Raw genomic sequence first — 18,222 nt, 5'->3', positions numbered from 1 at the left:
TTGGTACTCGGATGTACATTAATGAGAATAAACAAGAAATAAATATATAAAATGTAAATAAAGAGATAGACACATATATTTACATGGTTCGGAATAAAAGTTTACGTTCACATGTTATTTTGGGGCAAAATCACTAAACTTAATTATTGCATAATCTCTTATGGCCCCACCTATAACTATCTCTCAATAGAATAAAGAAAATGAGACTTACTGGAGGTTGAAGAAGATGTTATCCTTTGGAAGAGAGAAGATTTGAAGAGTCTCTGTGCATAATTAAGTCTCTTTCAAATCTGAGCAGATTCTCTCATTTTATAGAGATGGATAATACTACATACAGTCTTAAAGTGTAGAAGCGTCATGTAGTCGTTTTAAAAAAGAGTAAGATCTATTATTAAAAAATTAATTTTTTTTATATAAATTTTGTATTTATTTATTTTTTTAAATAATTATGTAACACTTATATACTCACGATTACATGTCTCATAAGCCATTAGCTAAGTAAAAAACCATTAAAAATCGGCCTTGATTCAAAATAATAAAATTAAAAATGAAGAAAACAGTTAGCTCACCTGCCTCACCTTGTCCGACTTGGGCTACTCAATGCACGGACAGAAGCCCACTGCACCTATGATCCATAAGGATTGTGACGCTTTGGACACTATAAATGGCCTTTCAGCTTCCCAATCCAAAGTAAAGATTCGAGACTTTCAGAGTTTCGAGCAACTCACTCGTGCAAATTCTCGTCAACATGGTGTTCATCACTATCCCAAACCAGAAAACCCTATCCCTAACCCTAGACCCAAATGCCACCTCCCTCCATTCCCTCAAGCTCTCCATTCACCGCCACACCCAAATTCCCATTCACCTCCTCCGAACCTTGTTTCTCTCCCACAGCCACCCTCTCCCTCCTCCAGAAAACGACGCCGTTGTCCTTCTCTCCGACCTCCGCGTCACTCCTCTCTCCACTCTCACCCTCCATCTTCCTCTCCTTGGTGGCACCCAGCCACCCAACGTCCCACCCTCCAAGCCCAAGCTCGAGTTCCTCAATTCCAAGCCCCCTCCCAACTATGTTGCCGGGTTGGGTCGTGGCGCCACGGGCTTCACCACCCGGTCCGATATCGGTCCTGCCCGTGCCGCCCCAGACCTCCCTGACCGCTCCGCTGCTGCGATCGGTGGTCCCTCCGGGGTCGGTCGAGGCCGAGGGAAGCCCGGAGATGAGGACGCCGATGAAGCAGAAGACGCCGAAGATAAGGGCTACGATGAGAACCAGAAGTTCGACGAGTTCGAAGGAAATGATGTCGGTCTGTTCGCCTCGGCCGAGTATGACGAAGACGACAAGGAAGCCGACGCCGTTTGGGAAGCCATCGACAAGCGAATGGACTCGCGGCGCAAGGACCGGAGAGAGGCACGATTGAAACAGGAGATCGAGAAGTACCGCGCCTCAAACCCGAAAATCACCGAACAGTTCGCGGATTTGAAGAGAAAATTGTATACGTTATCGACCCAAGAGTGGGAGAGCATCCCAGAAATTGGAGATTATTCCTTGCGAAACAAGAAAAAACGGTTCGAGAGCTTCGTGCCGGTGCCAGACACGCTTCTAGAAAAAGCTCGACAAGAGCAAGAGCATGTCACAGCATTGGACCCCAAGAGCCGATCTGCTGGTGGCACCGAGACGCCGTGGGCGCAAACTCCTGTCACGGATTTGACAGCGGTGGGTGAAGGAAGAGGAACCGTGCTGTCGTTGAAGTTGGATCGGCTCTCGGATTCGGTTTCGGGACAAACCGTTGTCGACCCGAAAGGGTATCTCACTGATTTGAAAAGTATGAAGATTACGAGCGATGCCGAGATTTCGGATATCAAGAAGGCAAGGCTGTTGCTTAAGAGCGTGACTCAAACGAACCCGAAACATCCGCCGGGTTGGATTGCCGCGGCCAGGCTGGAAGAGGTGGCGGGGAAGATTCAGGCGGCGAGGCAGTTGATTAAGGAGGGTTGCGAGCAGTGTCCAAAGAGCGAAGACGTGTGGTTGGAGGCCTGTAGGCTAGCAAGCCCGGAAGAGGCCAAGGCGGTGATCGCGAAAGGAGTTAAGTCCATACCCAGTTCGGTTAAGCTCTGGCTGCAGGCAGCGAAATTGGAGAACGACGATGTGAATAAGAAGAGCAGGGTGTTGAGGAAAGGGTTAGAGCATATACCAGATTCAGTTCGTCTATGGAAGGCGGTTGTGGAGCTCGCGAACGAGGAGGACGCAAGGTTGTTGCTTCATAGGGCGGTGGAATGTTGCCCGTTGCATGTGGAGCTATGGCTGGCGTTGGCGAGGTTGGAAACTTATGAGAGTGCTAAGAAGGTGCTGAATAGGGCGAGGGAGAGACTGACCAAGGAGCCAGCGATCTGGATAACGGCAGCAAAGTTGGAGGAGGCAAATGGGAATACAGGAATGGTGGGGAAGATTATAGAGAGGGGTATAAGGGCATTGCAGAGAGAGGGTTTGGAGATTGACAGGGAGGCTTGGATGAAGGAGGCTGAGGCTGCTGAGCGTGCCGGGTCGGTAGTGACTTGCCAGGCCATTATTGCGAATACAATTGGGATCGGGGTGGAGGAAGAGGATAGAAAGAGGACTTGGGTGGCGGATGCGGAGGAGTGTAAGAAAAGGGGTTCGATTGAGACGGCGAGAGCTATTTATGCTCATGCACTCAGTGTGTTCTTGACAAAGAAGAGCATATGGCTCAAAGCCGCGCAGCTTGAGAAGAGCCATGGGACGAGGGAATCCCTTGATGCTTTACTTCGTAAGGCAGTTACTTACCGTCCTCAGGCTGAGGTTTTGTGGCTTATGGGTGCTAAAGAGAAGTGGCTTGCTGGAGATGTACCTGCGGCGCGGGCAATTCTTCAAGAAGCTTATGCTGCTATTCCCAATTCTGAGGAGATTTGGCTTGCGGCGTTTAAGCTTGAATTTGAGAATCATGAACCTGAGAGAGCTAGAATGCTTCTTGCCAAAGCCCGAGAAAGAGGAGGCACGGAAAGAGTGTGGATGAAATCTGCGATTGTGGAGAGAGAATTGGGGAATACTGATGAAGAGAGGAGGTTATTGGATGAAGGGTTGAAACGCTTCCCTTCGTTCTTCAAATTGTGGCTGATGCTTGGACAGCTAGAGGAGAGGCTGGGTCATTTGGAGAAGGCTAAGGAAGCTTACGAGTTGGGTCTTAAGCATTGCTCTAGTTGCATACACCTCTGGCTTTCTCTTGCTAATCTGGAAGAAAAGATGAATGGGCTGAGTAAAGCTAGAGCGGTCCTCACCATGGCCAGGAAGAAGAATCCCCAGAACCCTGAACTCTGGCTTGCTGCAGTTCGAGCTGAAATGAGGCATGCCAATAAGAAGGAATCTGATATCTTGATGGCCAAGGCATTGCAGGAGTGTCCCAATAGTGGTATTTTGTGGGCAGCATCGATTGAAATGGTTCCTCGTCCCCAACGTAAATCCAAGAGTATGGATGCTCTCAAAAAATGTGATCATGATCCCCATGTCATTGCAGCTGTGGCGAAGTTATTTTGGCATGACAGGAAGGTAGATAAAGCTAGGACGTGGCTCAACAGGGCTGTGACACTTGCCCCGGATATCGGAGATTTCTGGGCATTATACTACAAATTTGAACTTCAGCATGGGAGTGACGAGAATCAGAAGGATGTGCTGAAGAGATGCATTGCTGCAGAACCAAAACATGGCGAGAAGTGGCAAGCAATTTCGAAGTCTGTGGAGAATTCACACCAACCGACTGAAGCCATCTTGAAGAAAGTAGTGGTTGCACTGGGGAAGGAAGAGAACGCAGCTGAGAATAGTAGACACCAATTCCAGTAAGCTTGTAGATTTCCGATCTTCTCTTCTTGCTTTATGCACGCAAAATGTTTGTTTATACAGAGATTACCATGTGCCGCCTCCCTCTTAAAACCTGTGTTACTTACCTTAGGGCCTTTAATGATAATATACCCCTTCATTCCCTCGCACACTGTTTGGAGCACTGAAACCGATTATTAGGCTTAGATTTATGTTCATCTTTGAGTTAGTATAGTGGAGATTCTATTATTATTTTTTCATTGTTGAGATACTATAGTGAAGTTTTTTTTTTTTTTTGGATCCCGCTGCTGTATGTTTTTGCCTTAATTTACAAGATTAGGTATGATTGTAACGATTGTTCTCATTCTGTCTGAATACCACATCGTTTTCCTGCTGATCCATTCATAGACTATGTATGATCGATGCACAGTTTTTTCATTGAGTGACCAACTGGAATTGCAAAATCAGTTCTGTTGAAATGCTCGTGATTGATTGGGTAAAAGACATGTTTCGTTTGCACAGTCTTAAAGATTCCTCGCCATACAAACAAATGCTCATGATTCACGGCTCAATATCTACTGATCAAACTGAGATTAGGAATCATATCGTCTGCTTGCTTGGACGTTTAAAAGCTGGACGGCGTAGCCTTTTAATCCATTGTGGGGGAGTCTTCAAGGCTTGACAGGCCTTTTGAGGAGATGAAGGTTCTTAAAGTTGTGAAAGATATTTAAAGCTTAGTTTTTAGAAGGCAACATGCCTAGACGGTTTTTCCATAGCTTTCTTTCAAGTCTTCTGCTGGGATGTGATTAGATGAGATATAATGTGAGTGCTTCATGATCTACATGCCCGTTGTAAATTTGTAAGATTGAAAAATCACCCAAAAATCAGGGTTGTGTGGATATTAAAGGGTATAGACTCTTATTAGCTTGGTGAGCAGGTTTACAAGATCAACTCTGAAGTGCTAACTAATAGGTTGTGCAGGGTGCTGCCTTTATAATCAAAGGTGTTGAGGAAGTTAATCCTTGGTGGTTGTTTACACTACCGCATCTAGCTTCTCACTGATCTCCCATAGCTTAAATGCTTCTGTACATCGTTTATTTACTTCTTTGGAAAGCTGGTTTTTTAAGAGCATTGACATTGGTTTGGCCAAATTCATCTTCCAATAACAACACTTTTTTACATTTGCCTACTCCATCAAAATTCAATTCCCACATTGGATTAGCCATTTATTCTCTACATAATAATAAAATATTATAAAATTAATAAATTTTTTATTTAATTTATTTTCTCATATTTTGTAATTCTACCAATTAAATGTTAATAATAATTATATTATATTAAATTAATATTACAAAAAGTATTATTAAATGTTAATAGTAATTATATTCTAACTAAATTAATATTAAAAAGTATTATTAAATGTTAATAGTAATTATATTCTAATTAAATTAATATTAATATTACAAAAAAGTATTATTAAATGCTAATAGTAATTATATTCTAATTAAATTAATATTAAAAAAAGTATTGTTAAATGTTAATAATAATTATATTATATTCAATTAATATTAAAAAATATTGTTAATAATAATTATATTCTAAATGTTAAATGTTAATTATATTCTAATTAATTTAATTTATTTGTTTGGAATGAGAAATTAATATTTTAATGTTTGATGAATAAATAGTGGTCTTCCATCTTTAGCCAACCGCTATAGTAAAAGTTTAAATTATTTTAGATTTGCCCAATCTAATGTGAAGGATTTTTGAGTCAAATTATATAAAATTTGGCCAAACACCTCATTTGGCCAAGTCAATGTGGATGCTCTGCTGTGGAGTACTTGTTCCATCTACATTGAGCACCAGACGTTGTCAGACTGGGTGAGCTGCGACAAAGCTTTTCCCGACGTTTTATTCAGAAACATAGCCTTAAACAAGCCTGAAGAAGAGATGTGTTCTCCCTAAATGAGCCTGTGTACTCCCTAGTCCCTAAACATAGAAGAAAAAGGTTATATTCCTATTTCCCCATGGTAGCGCCTGTTGAATTCTTCAAGAGTGAGCTGTCTAGCCCATTCAAGCCCCCTGCAAAAACCTACCAGATCCCCCAAGCTTTGAGTTTGGTGGCACATTTCCAGCCGAGGTTTTTGTATTGCCTAGAATTCGTATGTTGTCGTTGTGACAATCTGTTGTTCAAAACTGTTCCCATCAAACACACACAGATTATGCTGACTTCTGATATCAGGTTTGATTGCAAGACTCAATTATGAATGTCACAAGCAATTTCCTTTTGCCCCAAAAAAAAAAAAAAAAAACACTTTGTACGTTTAATTGGTAAAGGCTATATGTCAAGGGAAGGGTGGAAAGATTGAGATGCATTAACGGTATAGTTCTCATTGGCAATTCCGACAGATTTTGGAAGTTCTCTCAGCCTTTGAGGGCAATTCTTTCACAGCTGAATTATGTGCCATTTCCAGGTTGTTCGTTCGGCTTTATTTGAGCTTGGTTTAGTTGCCGGAGTTGTTATTTTTAGGGCTTGGAATGGTTCGATCAAAGGAAAATGATATTATGCTCTATGTTTTATCCTCTCATTTTGACCGTTCACCTATTTAATTTCTTTTTATTTAATGATTAAGAAAATAATTATTAGTGTATTGATTTTTTTTTTTTTTAATTTAAAGATATTTTTATAATAATAATTAAAAAAAAAAAGTGACAATGACCGTTGGGCGGCATAACAGAACAAATTGGTTTTTAAGCAAAACTGGAGATTGTTGGTATTAATCCACAGTCATGCTCAGCATGCGCAACTCAGGGCTTCTTGGAATCCTCAGGGTTGGCTCAAGAGTTAAAAAAGTTTTGGTCTTTGATGATATGATCATTTTAAGTGGAGGTTTGGACAGTAATTTCAGATGAGATGAAAAGTTAAATAAAATATTTTTTGAATATTATTTTAAATATTATTTTTATCGTAAAATTTAAAAAAATTAAATTATTTATTATATTTTATTTAAAAATTTAAAAAAATTATAATAATAAGATGAAATGATTTTTGATTAAAAAATTTTAGAGTTATCGGATTGAAAAATTTTCTATTAAATTGTTTAAGAAATACTTGTGGGTAAATATTTTCCGAGCGTTTGTATACCTTTAAAATTAATGGAGACTTTATTTCGAAAAAAACTAGAATATACTAGAAGAGAAATGATATTTACAGTCGTGATTGTGAAAGCGACGTGCAGTCGTTTTGAAAAAAATGAATTAATATGGGACCTATATAAAAAAAAAAAAATTAACTTTTTAATCGTAAATTCTATTTTTTTTTAAAGTGATTGTACAGCATTTATAATTTCATAACTATATGCAATATTGCTTATACTAAAAACTACTTTGGATACATTTTTGTTTAAAAAAAAAAAAAAGTAGTAATGGTGGAATAATGGTACGTTGCTAAAAATATATTTTAAATAAATCTTCTCCCCTGTGTCCAATCAAAACATGAAACTTGTACTTGAGCAATAGAATTTGACATGCGGTGGCCAATTAAAACCAAGAGAACACGTCTTCTGACCTAAAAAATACTCCAAAGCCGGTCGATGTAATATCTCTCGCCCAAACTATAAATATAGTAAAAAGCAAAGTACACCGCTCTCCCTCACAAAAATTGATCAGACGACGACCCAGGAAGACCTTTGGAATCTCTCTCTTCTCTCCTCCATGGCTTTCGTTGAACGCGGTTAGCTCTCTCTTCTTGTCATCTCTTTTTGTGTTCAATTTATAAAATATTATTGTTGTGGTAAAATAGGGTTTCCACATTCGCTTCTCAGATCGTTCATCCGCTTATTGAGATTTTGGAATTTTGGGCTTTTGATTGATCATTTTTTCTATAAATCATGGCATTGATTATTCCGTAGCTTGGATCGTTACACCGTAATTTATGAGCATGTCTCCTTCCCCCCCCCCCCCCCCCCCCTTCCCCCCTTCCTTTCTCTGATTCGTTTCGAACGGTATTGGTTAGTTGAATCAAATGTAAACAATGTTTTAGGGATTATTATACTTGTATAGACAATTACAAGTGTGTTGACATAGCTTTCCTTTCAGAGCAATTTGATCCGAGTCCCCCCAAACATCATTTAAGTCACTCCCTTAGGGACAGAACGTGTTCTTTTGGTTCGTTATACCATGATTGGGCTTGTGAATGAGCTGGCTGCCTGGCACGACTTGGCGTGTAATCTAATGGGCTGCAGCTTGATCAAGATGAAACCTTTCGATGATTTGCATAAGATAAATGATTTTGTGGCTTGGGGATGGTTGTAATGCTTATGATTTTCTCATACTTTGTGATTCAAACATCAGACAGATTCTCGTCAATTGGCCAGTCATTTCCCAACCCATTTCAGATGCCTTTCCTGTCCATCTAAAGATGATACAATTGTCTATGGAAAGATTGCATTTGGCTGATATGGTGTCTTTGTTTATTGGGTTATTGCCTTGGCTTCAATTTATTTATTTTGGGGGGTACCGGGGAGTGGTGGGGGGAGCTGGATTTTGAATTTTTGTGTCTACGTTTTTATGTAGTTTTTATATTATACTATTTTTTCTTGTTTCTGCTGCTGGGCTTTGTTCACAGTACGGAGTTTTGATTTATTTAATTCTCGTCTCTTTTTTCTTCTTTCTGCTGCTCTGCAACAATATTTTCTCTCTTTCGTACTCTCTCTCCTCTGCAAAAGTATTTTTTGTCTTTTCTTTACTTGTTCTCCTCAGATATTTCTAGAATTTCATTCATGTAATTTGGAATATATGTTTCATTTATGTGTATTGAGAATATCTTTTTTCATAGGCAATTGAAAATTTTATTGAATGACACAAAAGTTAAATTGAGTACACAAGATGTTATATAAGAGAAACACTTAATTAGAAACATAAGATTTTGTATTAAGAATATTCCAGAACATATAATTTGGTTGAACGATAAAATTTTTCACAAATGTTACTTCCTTACTATTTTTTCCTGGAGTTGATGACTGGGGTGCTGAGATTGGTAATATGTGTGTGTAACACTCAATCGATTTGAAATTGCTTATCTTTGCATACTGTTCTATGACATACTTGTGTCATTTGGTGGCATAGTTGAGTCAAAAAAATTTTGTTTTGAAGTATGTCTCCAAGTTTTAAATACCCAGAGGCCAAAAGAACACATTGGAGATGCTTTCATTCCTTTCAACTGTTACCATCGAGAGAACTAACTGTGATTATGCATGCACACTTCATAGGTGTTGTGAAATCAAAGCGATCTATATGGCGCCTAAAGACTATCACCGACTTCTTCTGGGCCATTGTTAACTTCATAGGCGTGTTTTTTGCAACTATGTTTTCGGTAATCCTGATTCTCCTTATTGACTTTTAATGATATATGCTGACTTGGTAGTATCAAATCAGTCTTTAATTTATTGAAAGCTTATGTTCTCAATGCTTTCATGCTTCAGATGGAGAAATCAGATGCTTACAGAAAAGGCTCTGGTGCTAGCAAGAAATGGGATGGTGGTGGCCCTGGAGGTCCCGGAGGACCATATGGTGGTGGGCCACGCGGGCCACCTCGTGGACTAGACAATGTTCGTGGACTTGATAGTGTTAGAGGGGCTGACCATGGTAAGTTTATGCTGGCTCCCTCATTTATTTTGATTATCATTTTTTTTCTTGTGCACCCCGTCTCATAAAAATGAATTCTATTAAACTCCCAGGTTCTTTACCTGCATGTGGCTCTTGCTGTGGTTAATCCTCAGAGGCATCTTTTGTGCACTTTCAACATTGTGTCTCGAGTGGTATGTTTGGAATAGTGTAGGGAATTACTTCCGTGATATTGTAAGGAACTGAAGTTGTGTCTCAAGTTTTATGCAAGGAACTGAAGTTGTGTAATATGTGCATCTTGAAAGATTTCTAAAGAGAACTTAATAAACATTAATGACTCGAATGTATAAATTATCTGTGTAAACATGCTGTAAGAAGTACACTGGTGTGTACAAACATTGTTGTCTCTAGGGGAAGAGGCAGGGCTCAGTTGGGTTTCCCATTTGCCCTGTCTGTATGGTCAGTTATTCTAACCTGGTGCAACCTAAACCTGTTAAAATTTCAAGGGAATTTCTTAATCTGTTCTCTTCATAACCTGGAAACAATCCTGCTCAACCTATCGTGGAGACTCGGGTTGATTGATTGGAGTCCTGCTGTAACCAGTTGTCATCTCCATAGCTGAATCTAAACAATGGAAGGAACGGGATCTTCTCTATTTTTTTTTTTTTTTTTGAAAACGGATCTTCTCTATTTAAAGCGAAACAACTACAGCACTTCGCGTTTTACATTTTGATAGATACAATTCCATTCATTTGAAATTGAGAAGATTCTTGTGCCAATAAGTTGTCCATTAGTATAAGTTGTCCATTAGTATGCATATCACTAACCCAATAACTTGTCCATTGTTTCGTATTTTATGGGTTAGTGATATGCATGAAACTTCTAAGGGTTAGGCCAAGTTGTTAGGACATTGAATCTTCATTACGAGGGTCTACACTCCCCTTAGGTCTGTGGTTCAAATCTTTCGGTGTTGTATTGGTGAAAAGTCGATGATTTATCCGATCCAAGTAGTGCGAATGTTATATGGGATTTATCCGAGTAAAAAATATGCTGCGTGTGCATGGTTTTTGAGTCCTTGTTATAAAAATAAAAAATAAAGTTAATAAAATAATATTACTCATTTTAGAATTGTCTATGGTAGGATACCCATAGGCATATATCATTGGTTTTGAAGTATATATATATATATATATATCTTTATTGGGTTAATCATGGCAACTAGAAGTAAGTTTATTTGTAAAAACCTGTTAGTTACGCTTAATTCGGCTCCCACCAATTTTCCACCTTTAAAATCAGAATTTTATAGATCCCTGATCCACACATTTATGTCCTGGGTGACACGCTAGGACAGAAAGCTTGATGGTCAGTATGCGTAATAAATAGTTACTGATCAAATGCGGCAATGAACCTGAGTGGATAGAGCTATGTAACCCTGGACAGGATCTAGTCCATGCTCGATGAGAAGCTGAAAGGATTGTCTTAGGTTTCTTGAGTTTTCCCCATCCCCTTCAATTTGAACAATATACTTGTTACAAAAGTCAGAAAAACGAGACATTAAAGAGGAATATTATAACTATAAAGAGATTAGACAAAAATAAATTGATAAATTGACGTGGTTTGATATAATAGATTGTAAAGTTATTTTTAATATAAAATAGATTTAATGTATCACATAAAGTTACGTTATTTTATAAATTTATTTTTTGTGTAATCTCTTTATATTTATAATAATTTTCAACATGTAAATTATAATCTTTTCGTGAACATTTAAATGGACACGTCACGATAGTAGGTTTAATCAGCATAATTGACATTCAGATACCGTAGTTTTATGGATCTGGAAGTAACACATCACTAACGTTATTGGAGTTGTCAAATACTAGTTCTCATAACAATTTGATTATAGACCCAAAAATCAGTATATCTTTTCCTATAATTTCTTTCTTAAATTTTTTCTATAATTCGAAATATATAGATATAATAGGTGGAACCTAACTTAGTGTATTTAATGTTGCCCACAAACTGCAGTTAATGCTCTAGGATTGATAGATGTATCTTGTTATGAAACTTTGATGTTGTTGGTGTTGGCCGCACTTAAAGAAAAATAGAGAGAGAAAGAGATTTTGATGTGAGAGAGGGGTGCTTGTTATTCAATCTTGAAAACCTTGAATGATACTCATATATATGGCGGTCTTGGCAATTATAATTGACAGTTAAGGATGGTCAATTATGACGGTTACGGACGGTCATAATTAACGGTTAAGAACGGTCAATTATGACGACTACGGGCCGTCATAATTGACGGCTAAGTATAGTCAATGATGACGGCTATTATGAAGGCTAAAGGTGGTCATACAAGTCGGTTTATAACACTCCCTCCTTGGATGACCACATATAAAGAATATACCTCGTTAAAACCTTGTCAAAGAAAAATCCTGTGGGAAAAAAAATCAATAGTAAAGGAAAAAGAGTACAGTATTCATGTGTACCGTCAAACGCTCTATGATTGCCTCATTAAAACCTTGCAAAGGAAAACCCAATGGGAAAAAACCTTAGCGAAAGAAAAAAAGTACAATCAGTACAAGTCTTGAAAACATTACTTCCCTGAAAAATGCATGATAATAGGTCTTCAAGTCTCTACATTTCAATGTTTTACACAATCTTCTTAAATGTTGCAGTTGGTAATGCTTTAGTGAATAAATCTGTTAGATTATCACTTGATTATATCTTTTTGATATCAATTTCACATTTCTTCTCATGAATTGCAATGATCTCTATGTGTGAATATGAAAGATAACTTGCATCCGTATATCCAACTAATCGTGGACTTGATCCATATTGATAAAATAATTACATATCAATCGTATCTCGAAGGTAACAAATGACATGTTTAATATCATTCCAATGTCTTCGAATTGGTGCGGAACTATATTTTATAAATAAATTAATTAAAAATGCAATATCAGATTGAGTGTAATTTGCAAGATACACCAGAACTCCAATTGTACTGAGATAAGATACTTTAGAACCAAGAATTTCTTCATCATCTTTACAAGGACAAATGAGTCTTTCTGCACATCAAATGATCGAACAACCATTGGAGTACTCAGAAGATGAGCTTTGTTCATGTAAAAGTTCTTCAAGACTTTATAGTGAAAGGTATTTGGTTGATGCATCTCAATATTGTGTACCAACTTTTTAAATGATGCAGTTGGTAATATTTTGGTAAACAAATTCGCCATATTGATTTAAGACCGTTTTAACATTAAATTCACTAATCTTTTGGAGTTGTGCTCTTCTGGAGTTCTTGTAAATAACATAGTTAGTGGAGAAGTCATCAAAATTAAGCCACCAACCTCCATATTCAACAAAAATAGTGGCCACCTTTTTAGATCAGATAAGTACCGTAGGATTTTATACCTCTTATGTAGCTGTCAGGCGCCACAGGGCTATGATGCTACATCTCTTGTCTCTTGTAGATAGATGCTTCATGAGAGATGCTGTGAAGCAATAGAGATACTTTGTCCTTCATTTTACTTACCTGATGATGTTACTCTTATGATAGGAGCAGATATTCATTTTTCTGGAATGATTTATTCTGATGTCGTTTCAGAATCAAGATTTCTTAGTGTTCAATATTTTGCCTCTGTTATGACCATGTCTCGAAGTTTATTAGCTAAATTGAATGAGGTCAACCAACTCAATAATCAAATATGTTAATTGTGTTAGAAACTCTCTGCGAAGAGTCGTAAGAATAAGAAACTGAAGGAGGAAATAAGGGGCTAAAACAGTATGCCCGTGATTTTCAAGATCAGCAGCAACGGATATTTGAAGAAATCCAAATGCTTAGAGAATAAAGACAAGCTGCATTTAATCTCGCCGTGAATATCTGAAAAAGTCTAACTTCAAAGAGAGTAGAGACAAGCTGCTTTTAATTTCACAGCCTAATAAATATCTGTAGGATATCTTTGTTTAGCGTATCTTCTATCAATATATGTAATTTTATCTTTCTTTCATAATTTTCTCTATAAAAGAAATATTCAGCTCGTCTTCATTCGCATCCCATTTTCTTTATTTTTTTGTAATTAGTCTACATTCTCACTCTGTAATCTCTTTCTGCATTCTTACTTTGCAATGACCCAGCAATATTCTCATGACCAATATATGAGGTGTTCTACACCTCATTCACCATTTGTTTTTTCTTCTACCATAGGTGCTATAATGCAATACAATAATAATCTGACTAATATGTTAGATAATGATGCTATCTACGAGCTTGTGAGTTTCGGTACCCGATACTCATTAACCATTATCGCATTTTCTCAGCGACTACAATTCAAAACTTGTGAGGTTGACAAACTCAACGAGAAAATTTCTATCCTTTAACGACTTCTTTTGAAATCCAACATGAAAATAGGAGCAATAAAGAAAGAGAATAAGAATTTAAAATCCTTACTTGACTCTTTTTTTCGATTGGCTACTCCTTTAGATAAGGATGTCACACAAATTTTTGAAAAGTAAGACCGTTTAAAAAATGAGGCGAAGAGCTTCAAATTTCTATAATTTTGTTTCGAGATAATAAAGTAATATTTTACGAATATTCATATTGTGTTTCTATCTTCTGGTAGATGTTTTGTATACTACATTTTATTTCTCCTTTAATAATGCACATTTTTACAAAACCGTAATAATTTGAAACGCTAATTGCATTTAAGAGATGGTACTTTAGAACTAATAATTTCATTCATCTCCCCCTTGAAGCCGAAAGGGTTTCTGATTTATATTTCAAATATGTACAGTTTTTATAAGCTCTTCTGGAGTCTCAATGACATTTAAATCATCTATATAAACTGCAATAAAAGCTAATATAAATACTGAAAATATATGAAAAATAACTTGTTCCACATGCGTTTAGATTGTTTTAGATCATATAAGGATTTTTGAAACTTTATAGAATAAGTACTTCAGGACTATATGTTTAATGCATTTCATATCTAGTGATCCGTATAAATATGCAATTAATCATGCATACCAAAACTCTCGGTAACTATCAAGCTAATAAAAATATCAATATAATTTTATCAACTTCAAAAGCATATCAATATTATCTCTGCGAGAAACCGACTCGTTATTTATATATCACATTTCCATTTCTTTTATACAAATATCCACTGATATTCAACAAGCATCACCTCTTAGGTGTTTGGACTACAAGTCCATATGTATCACATTTTATAAATGATATCAATTCTGCAGGAATTGTTTCTTTCTATTTTAGCAAATACTTTTACGTCAGTATTCTTCGACGATTCTTGGCTCACTTTCTTCATTACTTCTGGTAATGTCAAGTGCCATCTTATATAAAAATACGTTGTCGACAACGGCTTTATTTCTATCCAGAATTTATCCAATACTCATGAAATGTATCGAGATCTCGTTATTTTCAAGTACATGTCCCTCTTCAAGGGAAGACATTTCATGAAAAACCTCCTTAAGAGGTACTCTTCAGTAGTTTCCTCTTCAAGAGGATTATTCTTTAGGAGATACTCTTCAGGAGGATTATACTCTTCAGGATTTTTTATTATGAGAAAATTTTGTATAGAAAGTTTGGATGGATCTTATTGCTTGTTTTGTGGGTATGGCCTTTTTAGGAGCACCAATTTATTTTCTTTGTGCTTTCTCTTTCAAGATGCTTTATCTTTTGTATCAATAAGTCTCCCACGTTTTTAGACATGTCTTATGTTCATTAGATTGCTAAATTTCTTAATTGTCCTACAAGGACTTCATTCCTCGCTGGAATTTTAGCAGCTGAAATATGAGACATTTTTATCTTATTACATCCATAAATTAATTATCATTCGAACTTCCAGTTCACTTATGATAATCAAGATAACGTCGAATTATTTCATTTTATTTGCTTCTAACAAATTTTTCTTTCCACTCATGGTGGGAAGATTTTATAATAAAATAATCTTTTGATTCTTTTATAGACGTCCATATGAAAATTATTTGACTTATCGTAATTAATTTTGGATGATCAAGATAATCATGAAAAACATACAAATATTTTGAATCATATCACTTTTGATGCATCATAATATTTGATTCAATAATTGTATAATATCATTTCAAAGAGAAAGCTAGTAGTTTTTTTTAATACGAGCTTCTGGCTCAAAATTATAGAAGTATTATAAAGATATTCATTAGTACGTCCAAGCTCTTGGTTTCTTTGAAAAAATACACCATTTGCTTCTAGGAATGATATAAATCCAATACTATTCACTTCAGGGAATGATGTTTTCACTAGTAGAACGTGATTCATGATTTCTTAACAAAAACTTATTATTTTGCTCAGCCACTAGAATACAAGATATAAATTTAGGATATCTTAAAAGTTAGAATATCTTGTAAACTTTCGCACTCGATACTGTATTGCTAATTCATGAGCAAATTTGAGGCATTCATTTTAAACATATATTTTTTAGTAGCTTTTATCTACACGATTTCAATTATGCAACTTTAGATGCATTAATCATAATGAGTTTTTGAGAGAATCTCAATCTTTTGGTACAAGTATTACTCCCTTAAAATATCTCACAGAATCAATAGATTTTTTATTATGAGATACTTAATAAAATTATTGGTTTAGGACGATCCTTCAGGGATGCTCCATTTGTATTCCAAAATGAATCTTAATATAAGATACTCAATAAAATTATTGGTTTAGAGCGATCCTTTAGGGATGCTCAATTTCTATTCCAAGATGAATCTTATCATCAATAATTCATAACAAGTATAAAAAATAAATAGAATTTGTATATAAACTATGTGAATAAATATATAACTTTATCAAGTAATAGTAAGGAATATAATCTTTAATACTTACATTGGGGATTGCAAATAATATATTGAAAAACTTACTTGAAGTAGAAGACCACTAACTTCAAAATCAACAGAACCTCGTGCTGATAACGTGTTATGAAACTTTAATATTGTTGGTATTGGCCGCACTTAGAGAAAAATATAGAGAGAGAGAGAGAGGTGCTTGTTATTCAATTTTGAAAATCTTGAATGATACCCATATATATGGCGGTCTTGGCCGTCATAATTGACGGCTAAGGACGGTCAATTATGACGGTTGCGAGTAGTCATAATTGACTGTTAAGGATGGTCAATTATAACGACTACGGGCCGTCATAATTGACGGCTAAAGATAGTCATACAAGTCAGTTTATAACACATCTATATTTTTCAGAATTATTAAAAGTTCACACTTGGTGGGTTTGAATTAATGGGCTTTTTTCTCTGGTGGACCGTCTGTACATTTGGGCCTGGCAAATCTGTGCCCAACACACAGTTACAGTGATTTTTGAGCTTCTTACTGCTGCTTTCCAAGTGTATCTAACCATTGTAGTAAATTTGAATATTTTTTCGGGAAGTTCTATTTATATTTACAAATGGAGTAAACAAATACTTAAAAGGAGTAGGAAGCATGATGTTTTCAAAAGTTGGTAGTTAGTACAGGAAAATTGGATTTTTAACTAAACTTTGCCTACTCGAAAGCTAATGCTCCAATTGGTATAGATAATTAACACTGTATTGTGTAGACTTTGTGAAGATTTGGACAAAGACAGGTCCTGAAGAACCAATATAAGAATCAGTGTACTTCAGAAATAGCAGCCTTATGCTTTGCAAGAAATTCCCATGGCCCATCTCGAGTTTGATCAAACACGGCAACATCCCCCCTTCCCCTTCCCTGCATGCCCTTGATTGGAAGCATTCATCAACTGACAGGGTGTAAAAGAAAAAGATGAGTACGAGCGTTTGGATGTCTTTTTCCACTCTCCACGGGATATATAAATAATAAATAATATTATATACTATACTTTTATTTTATTTTTATTTTACTATATAAAATGTGATACATTTATCATTATTAAATGATAAAGAATAATCAAATAAAGAATTATTTAATAATGATAAATATATTACATTTTTTATAATAAGATAAAAGTGAAATAGATAATGTGATATAAAAAATTTTTTATAATTAATAGATGGCACATGTCACTTCACAGGTGGCTGTACGGTGGGTTTAGTTAGTGATTTGGCCAAAACTTTTGAGGTAAGGTGGTGGGTCATTAATAATTTGGCAAAAATCTTGAGAGAGAAAGTGGAAATCTCAATAATATGTCGTCCAAATCTACAAATCTTAAAAGGGAAGATCTGTTATGGATGTGGAATTTCAAGATATATATATCTGCATTATATAAATCTGTTGAAAAAAAAAAAAAAAAAAAAGATTCATGTTGCTCAGATTACAGTCCAATATGTAGTGGGATATAAGTAATTTTTCTGTATTTTATAAATAGGGTATGAATAATTGCTTATATACCTATTTGTTAGATGTTAAGAAAAATTTGTTTCTATTTCTTCACAAAACCATAAACAGACAAAGAGATGGACATCAAAAAGTTAAATAGCCAGTCAAAAGAACTCCTCTAAAAATTGATTTCATAGTCTCATAAGTAAAGAAAATAAATAAATCAATTGCTGGTCAAAAGCACTTCTCTTTTAGGATCACGCAAAGTTCATTGCTCTTGAAAAGCAGAAGAAAATAAACGTAACGTACCTTAAAAAAACACCCACCAAAAAACAGTTCTTGGTCAAAAAACTTGTCATGTTTTACCATGACCCCACCACCTACCCAATTGATGACCTGGAAAATCTTGGTCAAACTAAGTCAGTAGGGAGGACACGATATCAGACCCAGA

The 18,222-nt window shown here is 36.0% G+C and overlaps 2 protein-coding genes across 3 annotated transcripts; both read left to right on the top strand.

Moving 5' to 3' along the window:
* Positions 1-680: 680 nt before the first annotated feature.
* Positions 681-4,224, top strand: LOC122314052 (protein STABILIZED1). The gene has a single exon (XM_043129434.1). The coding sequence runs from the start codon at positions 749-751 to the stop codon at positions 3,845-3,847; it is 3,099 nt and encodes a 1,032-aa protein (XP_042985368.1). The 5' UTR covers positions 681-748; the 3' UTR covers positions 3,848-4,224.
* Positions 4,225-7,400: 3,176 nt separating this feature from the next.
* Positions 7,401-9,812, top strand: LOC122314051 (selenoprotein K-like). Of its 2 annotated transcripts, XM_043129431.1 has the most exons (4): positions 7,401-7,556; positions 9,094-9,197; positions 9,307-9,469; positions 9,562-9,812. In XM_043129431.1, exons 1-4 carry the CDS (start codon positions 7,538-7,540, stop codon positions 9,594-9,596), a joined length of 321 nt encoding a protein of 106 aa, XP_042985365.1. In that variant the 5' UTR covers positions 7,401-7,537; the 3' UTR covers positions 9,597-9,812. The 2 variants fall into 2 exon arrangements, with proteins under 2 accessions (XP_042985365.1, XP_042985366.1); XM_043129432.1 differs by lacking the exon at positions 9,094-9,197 and having other exon boundaries at positions 7,426-7,556.
* Positions 9,813-18,222: the final 8,410 nt, after the last annotated feature.

This window comes from Carya illinoinensis, chromosome 6 (genome assembly GCF_018687715.1).
Source record: "Carya illinoinensis cultivar Pawnee chromosome 6, C.illinoinensisPawnee_v1, whole genome shotgun sequence".
Taxonomy (NCBI): Eukaryota; Viridiplantae; Streptophyta; class Magnoliopsida; order Fagales; family Juglandaceae; genus Carya; species Carya illinoinensis.
Note: the sequence above shows the minus strand (reverse complement) of the source record. Positions and strands in the feature narration are given on the sequence as shown.